Genomic DNA, 12,946 nt, shown 5'->3' on the forward strand with positions numbered 1-12,946 from the left:
AATTAATCCCCTTGCAAAGCAAGACAAATTTGTCCTGGATCCTCTTTCAGTTCAAAATGGTGAAGAGTGTGTGTTGGTTTTGCTAAACTCAAATAAAAACTGTTCTGAGTCATGCCATTTAAAGGAAATACAAAAGATTTATACATTGCTTGGTGGTTTTTAATGTAAAGCAGTTTATAAATTCTTAAATACAGTAGATAAATAAAAGCTATCACTTACAACCCTGCTGCAGGTTTTAAACCATTAATTTCCATGGAAACAATGCACAGTCCACTACACCAGGGAAGTGGAACCTGTGGCCCTCCAGGTGTTGTTGGACTCCTGACCAATGCTCAAGGACAATGGGAGTTGCTGACCAACATCTAGAGGGCCACATGTCCTCCATCTCCATGTCTCACTATAGCTTTAAACTGATTTAATCATCATCACCTGTCTTCTAGAGATCCTTGGGAATAGTCAACTCCACCACCACCTGGATGAGAGGCAGCTCTAAGTCCTGGAAAGAACTATCAAAGGACCCTAGAGATATCCCAAGTTCTTAGGAGCTTTTCTGATGATGAAGCGGGGTTATTTATCAGATTTCTCAGCAGATTTTGTGACTGTGGGAAAAAGAGGTTGCAACCCCATGAACTGTCGATTAGCATTTACCATTGCTGTCATCCTGGTAACAGATCTTCAGAATTGTAAACTCCTCCATCTGTAAACTCTAGAATTTGCAACAGTTTTTTTTTTTCAAATGCCCAAACAGCTGTCTTATGAGCAGTGTAGAGTCCACAGTTTACACTAATTGTGATTCTAGACTGGGTTTGTTTATAACCTCATCTAATCCAGAGGAGTTTATGTAAGACATGAGCAATGAAATATGGGTCATTCACACAATTTATATTGTTTGCCACATATAGAGTTTACTTTAGGAATCGCAAGATATGAAAGGCAATTTCCTTACAGCAGAAATTCTCAAGGCGCTTTTTATAAGCAAAGGACTGTACATTTTTCCTTATTAACAATCTTGTGTGGTCAGTTATTTCCACCCTATTTCTACAGATGGGAAGCTGGAGTTGCAGCCATGTCGGGATTTGAACCCAGTTTCATCAGAACTAAACAACAGAGCATTTCCAAGGCTTCCTGAGAGGGGATGAGGCTAGAGGAGATTCCTCACTCCACACTTAATCCTAACCTTAGCTGTGTAATCATATAACAAATGCTAATCTGCTTTTTACAAATCACTTTACAAGAAGATCTGAAGTTCCCAAGCAGAAGGTGCCTAATAGTAGGTGGACCACAAGAACTATTTAAAGTGGCATTGCACTCTTCCATCAGTTTCATTTTGGCAGCCCATCAACAGTTTTCCTTTTAATATTTGATAGCATTATTAGACTGGTTATTAATACGCCAACATGCTCTCCCTTTGTTTCAGCTTCTATGTATAGTGGCTGTAACAATTATAGTCCTGAGGTGTCAGATATACAAGGCCAGTGGCCATTTCCCCCCCTTGAACAGGGACCACTAATCTGGTATTCCTGAAAGCAGAAAACATATTGTCAAAGATTAAACAGGGGCTTCAGGTCTGTTGCAGCACCACCCAAATTAATTGTCCAAGGGAAATGACTTTGCTGAACATTTTTGCACTCAAGATGCCAAGAACAGCAACGTTCTTTACACAAATATTTTTCCCATTAAAAAAAGAAAGAAATGTCATCTCAGATGAATAAACACTACAGAACCATCTTGAGATGTAAAATAACTAAAGGTTGCATCTGGGTCACTCAACCCAACTAACTCTCCAACTAGACTGGGCCAGCACGTATCCAAAAGGAGAGCATAATCCACAGTTCCTCTCATCCAAAGGGCTGAACGAGACATTATGTTGGAAAACGTATGGTTCCAACCCTGCAGATACAGAGATGATATGCAAGTGCGGGTATGTTTTCCCTTCTTGATGCTAATTTCCCCCTGCAAGTGACCCAACACCCATTTTCTGGGTAAACGATATTTAAAATAATTTTGATTTAAACCACTTTCTTTTGCTTTTAACTGCCGGGGTTTCATTTGAAAGGAAGAAATTGTGGAAACGAGAAGGGTTAAGCACATTTACACACACCCCTTCTACCCCAGCACAAGCATTACAAAGAAAGTGTGGTTCTCCCATAACATCTAAGCTTCACCATTAGGATGGAGGATATCTCACCAACCCTGTAAAACTTGATCCAGCCACCCCTTATCTCTGCTGCCCACCACTGCTGCTCAGCTGATGGTCCTTTGTTGTTGTTGTTCCTCATTCAAAAGGAGGCTTGTATGCACACTTAGCCCCTGTGCAAACAGTAAGGCAGCCTTGTGAATAAGTACATAGGAGTTACTGGACTGGAAAGAAATATTACTAGCAGAGGAAGGAGAGCACCATCCTTCTTCCAGCAGTCCAGCGTATTACTGTACTACGGTATGCCGGATCTCGAGGAGGAGGGGGCTTCCCTCCTCTGTCAGCCAGTAGAGGCTGCTGTGTTAGGGCACTTGGGGGCAGGGCACCACTGCCCCACCAACCGCAGTCTACCCTGAACCTTCCTACCTGGCCTGCCTTCTTATTTACAACCAGTCCAGGCAGGTAACCTTGCTTATCAGCTTCCTCCTCAGTCTCAGTGGTGCCCCTTGCATAACTCAGCAGAGAAGAGAATGGGGACAAACTAGAATTAGTTTGCTCTGCATCTCACTAGAACCAGAACCACCTACTGTTTGGGCTCCCTGCCAGTCCCAATAGGCACCAGCCACCAATCTTCGTCAACCCTCTTAATTTCTAAGCTGGGTGTAGAGGAGGGGCAGAGCCCCCCTAATCCCTCTTTCACCAGACCATCTACTCTCCTGCATGGAATTCCTTATTGCCAATGACTACCAAGTAAGAGCTTAAACACGGGGAGCTGCTGTAATACCTTTAACTACAGTAAGCAAGAAATCTGATAAGGGAATCAATAAAACTGACAAAGCTTTTCCCAAACAGCTTATTAGTTTCATTGGAGAACAGAGGCAGACTAGTGAATGAAATGGCAGCGTAGAGACAGTCAAGCTGGTGCCTGAATGTTGCTGTACTACAGCTCCTGCTGGCTGGGGCTGAGGGGAGTTTCGAGTTGTTAATGTGTACCTAGAAGGCCTCATGAAAGGGATTCAAGTGCAGGGTAGCATTTGAGGTAATTTGGGGAAAGGCCTGGTAGCTCAGTGGTACAGCATCTGCTTTCCATACAGAAGGTCCCAGGTTCAATCACCTGCATTTCCAGACAGGGCCAGGAGAGATTCCGACTGAAATCCAATCAGTGTAGACAATGCTGAGTGAGATGGACCAATGGCCGGCCCATATGTGAAGTAGCTTCTATAGTCCCTTTGTATGTTCCTAATTAGGATGAGAAAACGTCTTCTATACTGAAAGGGGAGACATGACTTTTAAAGCAAATAAAGAGTTAAATTGTGGATGTGGTGATATACATGAACTGAGACAGCAGACCATTTCTCAAGGTGATTTCAGGCCTGATTTCCCTAAATGCTCATGGTGCTCCAGCCTCCTCATGAAGAGCACAAGCTGGTGCAGGTTTTGAGGGTGTTTTCCTGACCTCCTGGTTTACTTTTAGGACTAGATGTTCTCTAGCGGCCAGTTAGAAATGAGAACCGATTAGCACATTACAGCAGAAGCACAGAAAGCAGAAGAGGATCAAGTGACCTGAACTTCTGCTTTTGCAACTGCTGCTGTAACCTATAAAGCGGACTCCAGTGGATTCAAATATGCATATTGGCACATAGAACAGTGCTCCTATACCCCTCTCAGTACCACCTCAGAATCATGTGGGGACAGCTTGTCTAAAAGTTCCCTGGTGTCATTCCCCCCCAAATGCATACAAAAGTTTGACCTGCTAGTTTTCTATGAGCGTGGGAATTTTAACATGTTCGGTTAATGGGAGTACTTTCAAACTGGCAACCTCCCATTTGCATTCTGGGATGAGAGAGTTGCATGGACAACAGCAGCATTTCAGATCGCAGGTCTTCCTGTACGGAGAAGCAGATTCATTCAACCATCTTTTACAAAGAAAAGTCTGCCCTGCCACCAATTCATTATTGTTGTTGTCTCCCAGTGAATGCTGTTATATCTGAAGGTGTGACAGGAGCCTGTCATCAAGACAGTACAGGGAGCTGCCAGCTACTCTGTTGTATGTTTACAAGCACAAGTCCCCAGAATTAGAGAAACTCCATGAGAGATACACAATGGACAAGTAAAAAATATGTTGCTTGTGCGGAGTGCAAACAAGAAGCATTGACTGTTTAAAAGTTTCATTTATTTTCTTTCGCTAGGGATCCCTGTTTAATGAAACAGACAAGGTAGTAGACAAATGTTGTCCAGTTTCATGAGTGCCATGCCAATTTGTTTTATAACTGATATATTGTTGTGTCGCCGTGTGCTTAATGTGTATACATGCCTTTTTGAAAGGGGGGGGGGAGTATTATACCTAAGACTGGAAAGTCCTGAATGGAGTAGATAAGACTTCACTCACCCCAGCACTGAAAAGTTAGTATGGGCCAATTCCTTCAGTCAAGTAAAAGATAGATTCATGCCTGGAACATCCTTTTAAGCATAGACAATTTTGCATGACATAAAGTATTTTACAAGATTTCACAAACTCTCAAAAGAGCTCCATGAATGAAGTGAAAAGATCACAACTTTCACAATAAAACCTCTTCGTAGACTTCCATTCTGTACTTGGGAATTGCTATAAAACTGTATGATTTATGAATGGCATATATTGCTGGGAAGGGAAAATATTTTCGGGTGAGGGCCTAATACTAACCCTTCATATAGCTGCGATTTGGTACATGTGTGTCCAGTTAATAAATTATGCTACTCTTGTGTACCAAGTACCAAATAAATATGTCCTACACATAAATTATATGTACTGTATGATAGCTGCCCTGGGAGGAATGGTGGGTTACAAATCCATTGAAAGAAATAACAACAACATACATGTAAAGAATCTGATAGTATTATTGCAGCGAGGAATTGATCAGTAATACCCCACATTGAAACCAAAATTCATAGATTTCTCTCAGGTGTTTCTATTTTTCTAATGGCTAGAGTTTAGCTCCCTTAAGTTCAGTTCTAAGAAAAGCAAGGGAAAGAACTGTTTCAACATCAACGTAAATAACATTAACAGGCTTATCTATATACCGCATTTTTCCATCTATAAGACGCCCCCATGTATAAGATGCTCCCTAATTTGGGGGACTCAGATTTAAGAAAATGGGGGGAGATGTATCTGTGTGTAAGATGCCTCCTAGTTATTTTTAGGGGGGGGGAAACCTAGTCTTGTACACGAAAAAATACGGATCTCCAACATATTAAAAGTCTCACCTCTTAACAGGGATGTGTGCTCCTGTTCAGCCACCATGCCTTCCTCTGGGTCTCTATATAGCTGTAGGGCAGCAGTGCGAAATTTGAAGCCCTCCAGATGTCGTTGGACTACAACAACCACCAGCCCTGTCAGGCTGAAGGGAATTGGAGTCAAACAACATCCACACTACTGTTGGTAGTGGCTCAATTCATTCTCCCCTGCATATACCTCTCCAATTTCCTGGTTTTCTTTTTCAACCAGCGCTCAACATCTCATAGCTCCTGAAAACTATGTACTGGTACATATTACTTGTTTGGGGGCTTTCTTTGCCCCCCCCCTTTATTTATTTTCTTTTGTAGTGTATTCATGCATACCTTGAGATTCACTGACATACTGTTTCTCAACAGCCCCATTTTGGCTCTAATCCTGTCTGCACAGAAACACTGAGCGAGTTCACTATTAGGAGGAGTGACATTACTTTACCTAAGTGTTCAAAGCCCTTCACATTCATTATCAGCAAAACCTGCAATACCATTAACATATTAATAGCACAGAAGTGAACCAGCTTGTACCGAGCTCAACTGTCTTACCAGTAATTTTACATCCAAGAGATATGTGTGAATCATCATTTTAGTCATCACCACGACACACATCAGCACTGGGACACTCCAGCTATACTGGCATGCTGGACTAGGATCTGTTTTCTCAAGAGTTACACATGAGCAATCCTGTGTGTGCATCCTTCATTTTCCAAGCTAGCTGACTTTGTGCAAAGATTCTTAGAAACAAACTGCTACAACCATCAGCCTGTTTGGATGTGCAGCGACTGAAAGTAAGAACATAAGTAGAGGTCTGCTGGATCAGGCCAATGGCCTTTCTAGCCCAGCATGCTGATCTCATAGTGGCCAAACAGATGCCTGTGGGAAATGCACAAGCAGGACCTGGGCACAAGATCACTCTCCCCTCCTCTGGTTTGCAGCAACTAGTATTCAGAAGCATTGGTGCCTTCAGTCTTGGAGGTAGTACATAGCCAACATGGCTGGTAGTTGTTGACAACCTTAACGTCAGAGAAATAAAAAATGTTCTAGCACCACAATTCTTGTTTTCACATAGATGTTGTATCCAACTTATTCTGAGTAGGCCCACTTGAAATTAACGGGCATGACTAACCTAGCCCCATTAATTTCAGTGGGTCTACTCCAAGTTGTACTTAGTTGGATATAACAGTGGATGTGGACCTAAATTCTGCTTCTGTTTGTAACTTGCAGACTAGAAGTACAGTGGTACCTCAGGTTACAAACACCTCGGGTTACAAACACTTTGGGTTAAAGGTAAAGGGACCCCTGACCATTAGGTCCAGTCGTGACCGATTCTGGGGTTGCGCGCTCATCTCGCATTATTGGCCGAGGGAGCCGGCGTACAGCTTCCAGGTCATGTGGCCAGCATGACAAAGCCGCTTCTGGCGAACCAGAGCAGCACACAGAAACGCTGTTTACCTTCCCACTGTAGCGGTCCCTATTAATCTACTTGCACTTTGACGTGCTTTCGAACTGCTAGGCTGGCAGGAGCTGGGACCGAACAACAGGAGCTCACCCCGTCGCAGGGATTCGAACCGCCAACCTTCTGATCAGCAAGCCCTAGGCTCTGTGGTTTAACCCACAGCGCCACTTGGGTTACAGACTCCACTAACCTGGAAGTTGTACCTCGGGTTAAGAACTTTACCTCAGGATGAGAACAGAAATCATGTGGGGGCGGGGCAGCGGGAGGCCCCATTAGCTAAAGTGGTACATCAGGTTAAGAACAGTTTCAGGTTAAGAACGGACCTCCGGAACGAATTAAGTTCGTAACCAGAGGTACCACTGTACTGTATGACGCAGAGAGTTCACTTTGACTACAGAATAATAATTTAGCAATCCTATCTCAGAAACATTTCTGCTTTCATGGAAGCCACTGAGAATGTCCTCCAATGACTGTTGTTAGAAAGTAGCCACAAGTGCATATACATCAGCACATAGAACATGTTGTTGTTTAGTCATTTAGTCGTGTCCGACTCTTCGTGATCCCATGGACCACAGCACGCCAGGCACTCCTGTCTTCCACTGCCTCCCGCTGTTTGGTTAGATTCATGTTGGTGGCTTCAAGAACACTGTCCCTTTTCACATTCTAAAGTGAGCTGGGAAAAATGCTGCTCAAGTCAAATATATCCCACAAGTATAAGCTCAAAGTCATAGGTATGAGATGAAATATATGCAGGAATAGGTATCAAAATAGCCAACCAATCACTTATTGAGGACAAGCAAGGTGTAGTGGTTTGTGTGCTGGACTAGGACCTGAGAGGCCACATCCCCACTCGGGCATGAAACTCACTGGGTGACCTTTGACCAGTCACCCCTCTCCACCTAACCTACCTCACAGGGCTGTTGCAGGGATTAAACGAGAAGGGGGAGAACCATGTATGCCACCTTGAGGTCCTTGGTGAAAAATGTGAGATACAAATGCAAAATAAATAAATACGCAATTCCTAGACTAGCTTCTGTTTGCCCTAGAGAAATCTAACTAAAGACCACTGGAAAATAGTATCACCAAGGAGCCTTGAATTTAGGTAGCTTGCCTGGTCACCATAAGCGACAAGGAATTTCATACAGGTGAACAAGCAGGCTGTCAGAAGAGGGATTGCACCATCCTTCCTGTGGCTCCTGTTTTGGCTGCAGAGTAAGAGGTTCCCCCAGTTCCATGACTGAAGGAGAAATGCAGAACACTGGCAGATGAAGGATGGATTGTTCTGTCACTCCTCCACTAGCCTGTATGATAGAAGGTATATTTTAATAAAAACTGGTCTGCTAAGAGGCTAGTACTGTGTGTTTCCACGCTGGCTGAGGATCAATCAGATTCCCCTATTGAAATACCACTAGCCTCTTAACCAGTAGGGGCTGGTGCCCATAGGGAATGGTAGGGGAGAAGGCAGAGAGGTCAATAGTAGATGGTGCAGAACCAATGACAGGCAGAGTCAATTAAGTGTTGGTGCTGAGCTTTAAGGCCTCAGCCCTGTAGTCTCCACCCCCATCATTCTGCCTGGACACTGAGGTCCAGCTCTGAGAGCCTTCTGGCAGTTCTCTCACTGCAAGTAGTGAGAATACAGGGAACCAGGCAAAGGGCCTTCTCAGTAGTGGTGCCCACCCTGTGGAATGCCTTCCTGTCAGATGTCAAGGAAATAAACAACTTTGACTTTTAGAAGACATGTGAAAGCAGCCCTGTATAAGGAAATTTTTTAATGTTTTATGTTTTATGGTGTTGGGAGCTACCCAGAGTGACTGGGGTAACCCTGTCAGATGGGCAGCATATAAATAAATAAAAATGTTGTTGTTGTTAGTTTTGTCCCCATCCTTCTCCCTGAATGAATTTCTACAGGGGACAACACTGAGACAAATGCAACCTTGTGGATTGATTATAAGTAGGAAGGGAGGCAAATGGGAGTAACTGAGGGTAGATTTAGGCTGACAGGGTAGCACCCCAATCCTCTCTAATGAACCAACCTTCACTGTTACCAAAAGGTTGGCAACATTAGTGGTGCATAAATGCAATGGAATTCACTGCTGCTTCTCAAGGCAATTCTGGATATTGGTGGATATTGGTGCTACTACAGTTCCTGTCTTGCCTTTTGAACACCTGAAATGTTCCCAAGGCGCAGCCAAACTTTCAAAGCTTAGACCCACCTGCAAAAACAGTTATGTATAAAGTGTTTGTCTGAAGAGAAGGCAAGATCCCCTTTGCCACTGCCCTAAATTTTTAGGTATTTGCAACCCACCTACCCCAACACTGGAATCAACTCCCACCCGGAAACCAATGTCCCCACTGTGGAAGGACGTGTGGATCCAGAATTGGCCTCCACAGTCACTTAATGGAATCATTGTTAAAACCATGTTTATGGAAGACAATCTTACTCGGCTACGAGTAATCGCCGAAGAAGAAGAAGCAGCTCTACAGATGTTTCGGGCAACTCCCATCAGCTTGATGAATCAGTTCAACATGCTCCTACAGTCTGTTTAGGGACACATGAATTGAATACACAAAGGCTAATATTGTGTGATAAGGCAACAGACCTGCAGTGCTTTTGATGCAGCTTGTGCGGTGTGGTGCAGAAGATAGATCTGGATGTGCAGGCAGTAAGGCCCATATTCCTAAGGGTGCTTTAAATGTATGGTGTACAGTAGCTGCAACCAGTGGAACCTAACTGCAAACTTACATTGGCGTGTAAGTGACCCAGACTGTTCCGCTCTCAAGAGCTACTAACAATGGCAGCTAGGAGATTTATATGTATTATAGGTACGTTTATCTCTATATCTGTATGCTGCTGTATAAGAGCTGTCTGTGCTTTTCATATTCCAAAACAGGCCCACAGATGTCAATGTCAGCAATGAAATAAAATCCAAAGATACTACAAATTTGCTATTTATATGCCAGCACCCTGGAGACTGGCTGCAATGGTTATTTAAAGTTATTGGGGGGGGCAATTTAGCAGAGTAAAAGCAAGAAAAAGAATAGAGCCCAATGGATGTGGGGGGAAAGAATGCTTAGAAAGAAAGAAACCTTTTAAGAGTCCACCCATGCAATGATTTTTGCTTTCATTTTCCAGGTTTGGGGAGAGGGAGAGCTGATGCCTTTGAAGGGCGAGGAGGACCAGCAGTTTAGGAAAACATAAGGAATTAGAGAAGAAGTGATGCCAGCCTTCAAGAACTGCATGCAGAGGTGGCATATCTCCCTCCTCGGGAGGCGTGGGGCGCTTAAGTGCATTCATTCCCGATCAGTCAACAAACCGGACAGCAACAAAGGGGACGCACAGGATCAGGAAATGTGTTTTGCTGGTTGCATTCCGGAGTCACTTTTGCCTCCAGTCCCAAGTCTGCTAAGCACTCGCGCCGGGCACTTGCAGGGCACTGTACAAACGAAGAAGGAAAAGAAGCTGCGCGGGTGTGAGGGATCTCTCCGCCCAGCAGATTTATAGCGTCAATGAAGACAGACCGGACTAACCGGGAGGAGGAGGAAGGCGGCAGGGCTGAGACGAAGGGAAAGCGAGACCGGCTGGGCTGGGTAGTTAAGGGAGAGGAGTCTAAGCGGCCGATGCTGCGAGGTGAATCCACGGACCACCAGAACGGTTGCAGCGGTTTTAGGCAGGCCAACACACAAACATTTGAAAAATGATGGTGTTATTTAACTGTTATGGCGTTCTTGCAAATCCTGAGCTGAGAGCTTACAATGGGCTTTTAAGAACAACGCACACTTTCAGAGGGGCCCCCCGCGAGAGCAAGATTCTGGGTTCCTTGCAACACACGGAGTTGGTCCTGAGCCCCGGAACCTTCTGAACTTTCTAGCCGAAGCAGGCAACTCCTTCATCCTTCTCTCCGCCGCCTCCACCCTGCCCTTGTAAAACCAAGTACGAAAGACGCTAAGGGTTCATGCAAATGAATTTGGTCCAGCTGCGATCAGGATCTGATCACACACACACACACACACACACACGAAGCAGCTGCAAGATTGCCGCATCTTTACTCCACTTCTAGGGATGCAACTATGTGTGCGTGTCCCCCAATAGGAGAGCAAGAAGTTATTTGCAAGTCACCCAAAGTCAAACAAGATGCATCTGAATGTCGGTTGCAAAACAGGCACACACATTAACTGAAACAGAAAATGTGGTTTGTTAGGTTTTTGGGGTTTGAAAACAAACTACAGGTTGCATAACAACCACCCATCACCCAAGCACTAAAGGGGGTGGGGGCCGACGGTTGTATTTGTATCACACACACAGAAACACACAAAGGTCTACGAATAGCACCATCAGCCCATGCAATGCAATGCCGATGGGAGCCTAAACGAGAGCCGGGCTTCGCCGATGCGCATTTCGGCGTTGTCCCTTGAAGGCTGCAATCCTAACCCTAACTCACCTTGGCAGCAAGCCCCGCTCAATTCAAGCAGGGCTTGCTTCCTAGCAGACACAGCTTTAGGATCGCGCTGCCCTCCCCCTGCAGTCGTAGGAACGTACATCCCGCACCAGCTCGCCGCAGTTGGAAAGCGAGCAGGCAGGAGTTGCGCGGTAAAGGAACGTTGAGCCCACCCGAGCTTTCCGCTGGTAAAGCAAGAGAGAAAACCTTGCAAGCGAAGGAACAGCGGGGGACGCGCGGGCGGGCGTGCAGAGATAGGACTTATTTTCCTTATTATTACAGTATTATTATTATTACTCACGTATCTCTTGAGTTTCTTCTCAGGGGGCGATTTGATGAGCCAGCCCGTGCACACGACGTGCCCTGCGCTCATCTTCTTCGCCCCCCGCCGTCCCGCCGGGGGGAGCCCAGGAGGCTTGGTGCGATGCGCGGAGCGACGAGGGTGGTGGTAGTGGAGGCGGCGGCGGGAGGCTGCAGAGGAATGCCGAGAAAGCTGGTTCAGCCGGGCAAGTTGTGTGTGAGAGAGAGAGAGAGCGGGAGGGAGCGAGAGAGCGTGTATATGTGGAGGTGGAGGAGTTGGGGGCGACGAGATCAACGCAGTCGGCTTCCTTCCACCGGGTCCTCCCCGACGCAAACGCTTGCTCAGCCCAAGGAGGAAGTCATGACATTGATCAGTGACACACACACACACACAGGCGGCTCCCGACACAATGAGAGCCCGTCGAGGAGGCACGTGATGCCGGGGCCGGGCTGAGCCCCATCAACAAAAACAAGCACGTGCAAAAAAAGGATGGGGGAACCAAGAGGCCGCTACAAACCACCACCCCGCCTTCGCTCCCTCTCTCTGGCTCTCCGCCGCAATGCACTGCCTGGCTTTTCCGTGCAAACTGACAAGTCCAGCCAGTGGAGCCGCTTTGCAGGCTCTTAATTTTCTTTCTTTATCGCTCCCTCTCTCTCACTCCAGAGAAGGGTCTGCCTGCCTGGTTTCCCCAAGCTTCTGCTTTTCTCGGATAAATTTGGAGCGCAGGTGCGGGCAGCAGCGTGGAAAGGGTCTACTATGTGCCCCTCCTCCCCACCACCCACTTCTGTTTCTGGAACCCCGGGGCCCGCCAAGCGCGCCCGGCTGCAAAAGAAGATAGTGCTTCACATACGAAAGAATCCGAAGCCAGGGGATTTGCCTTTCGAACACCAGAGCAGAAGGGGGCTTAGCCTACTGTCCTTCCACTACACGGGAAAATAAAATAAATCAGTTTTCAAAAAATACAGTATACCAATTTATCCCCAAAGAAACCAAATTATCCCAACCACGGCTTTTCTTCATTGTAATATAATTTAGGGTTGAGTGGGTGGGCTAGAATTTTGTGTTAAACTGTTGAGAGTGAGAAATCCTTGCGGGCTCACTGCAAATCATTTCATAAAATCATAAAATTCTAGAGTTTGAGGGACCCTTAAGAGTTATCTAGTCCAATGCAGGAATCGCAACTAACGCATCTTTAGCAGATGGCCATCCAACCTCTGCATAAAAATCTCCAAGCAAGGAGAGTGTACTCGTTGTTTAACAATATTTCTGTGCCACTTTATCCGTCCCCACTGCCAACTAAAAGAACAAATTCTTAAGCCTTTTACATAAAATATGCACCAAATGCTAAT

The 12,946-nt window shown here is 45.5% G+C and overlaps 1 protein-coding gene across 3 annotated transcripts in view; it reads right to left on the minus strand.

Annotated features, from left to right (window-relative positions):
• GAB3 (GRB2 associated binding protein 3) overlaps positions 1-12,163 on the minus strand; it is an 86,072-nt gene extending 73,909 nt beyond the window's left edge. For 2 of the 3 annotated variants that reach the window (XM_035101950.3, XM_088664620.1), the window contains exon 1: positions 11,598-12,004. In XM_035101950.3, the coding sequence (XP_034957841.1) occupies positions 11,598-11,669 (72 nt within the window). In that variant the 5' untranslated portion in view covers positions 11,670-12,004. Of the gene's footprint in view, positions 1-11,597 lie in introns of all 3 variants that reach the window. The other variant, XM_035101952.3, reaches the window with a different exon arrangement.
• Positions 12,164-12,946: the final 783 nt, after the last annotated feature.

The sequence above is a fragment of the Zootoca vivipara genome, chromosome Z2, assembly GCF_965207765.1.
Source record: "Zootoca vivipara chromosome Z2, rZooViv2.hap1.1, whole genome shotgun sequence".
Classification (NCBI taxonomy): domain Eukaryota; kingdom Metazoa; phylum Chordata; class Lepidosauria; order Squamata; family Lacertidae; genus Zootoca; species Zootoca vivipara.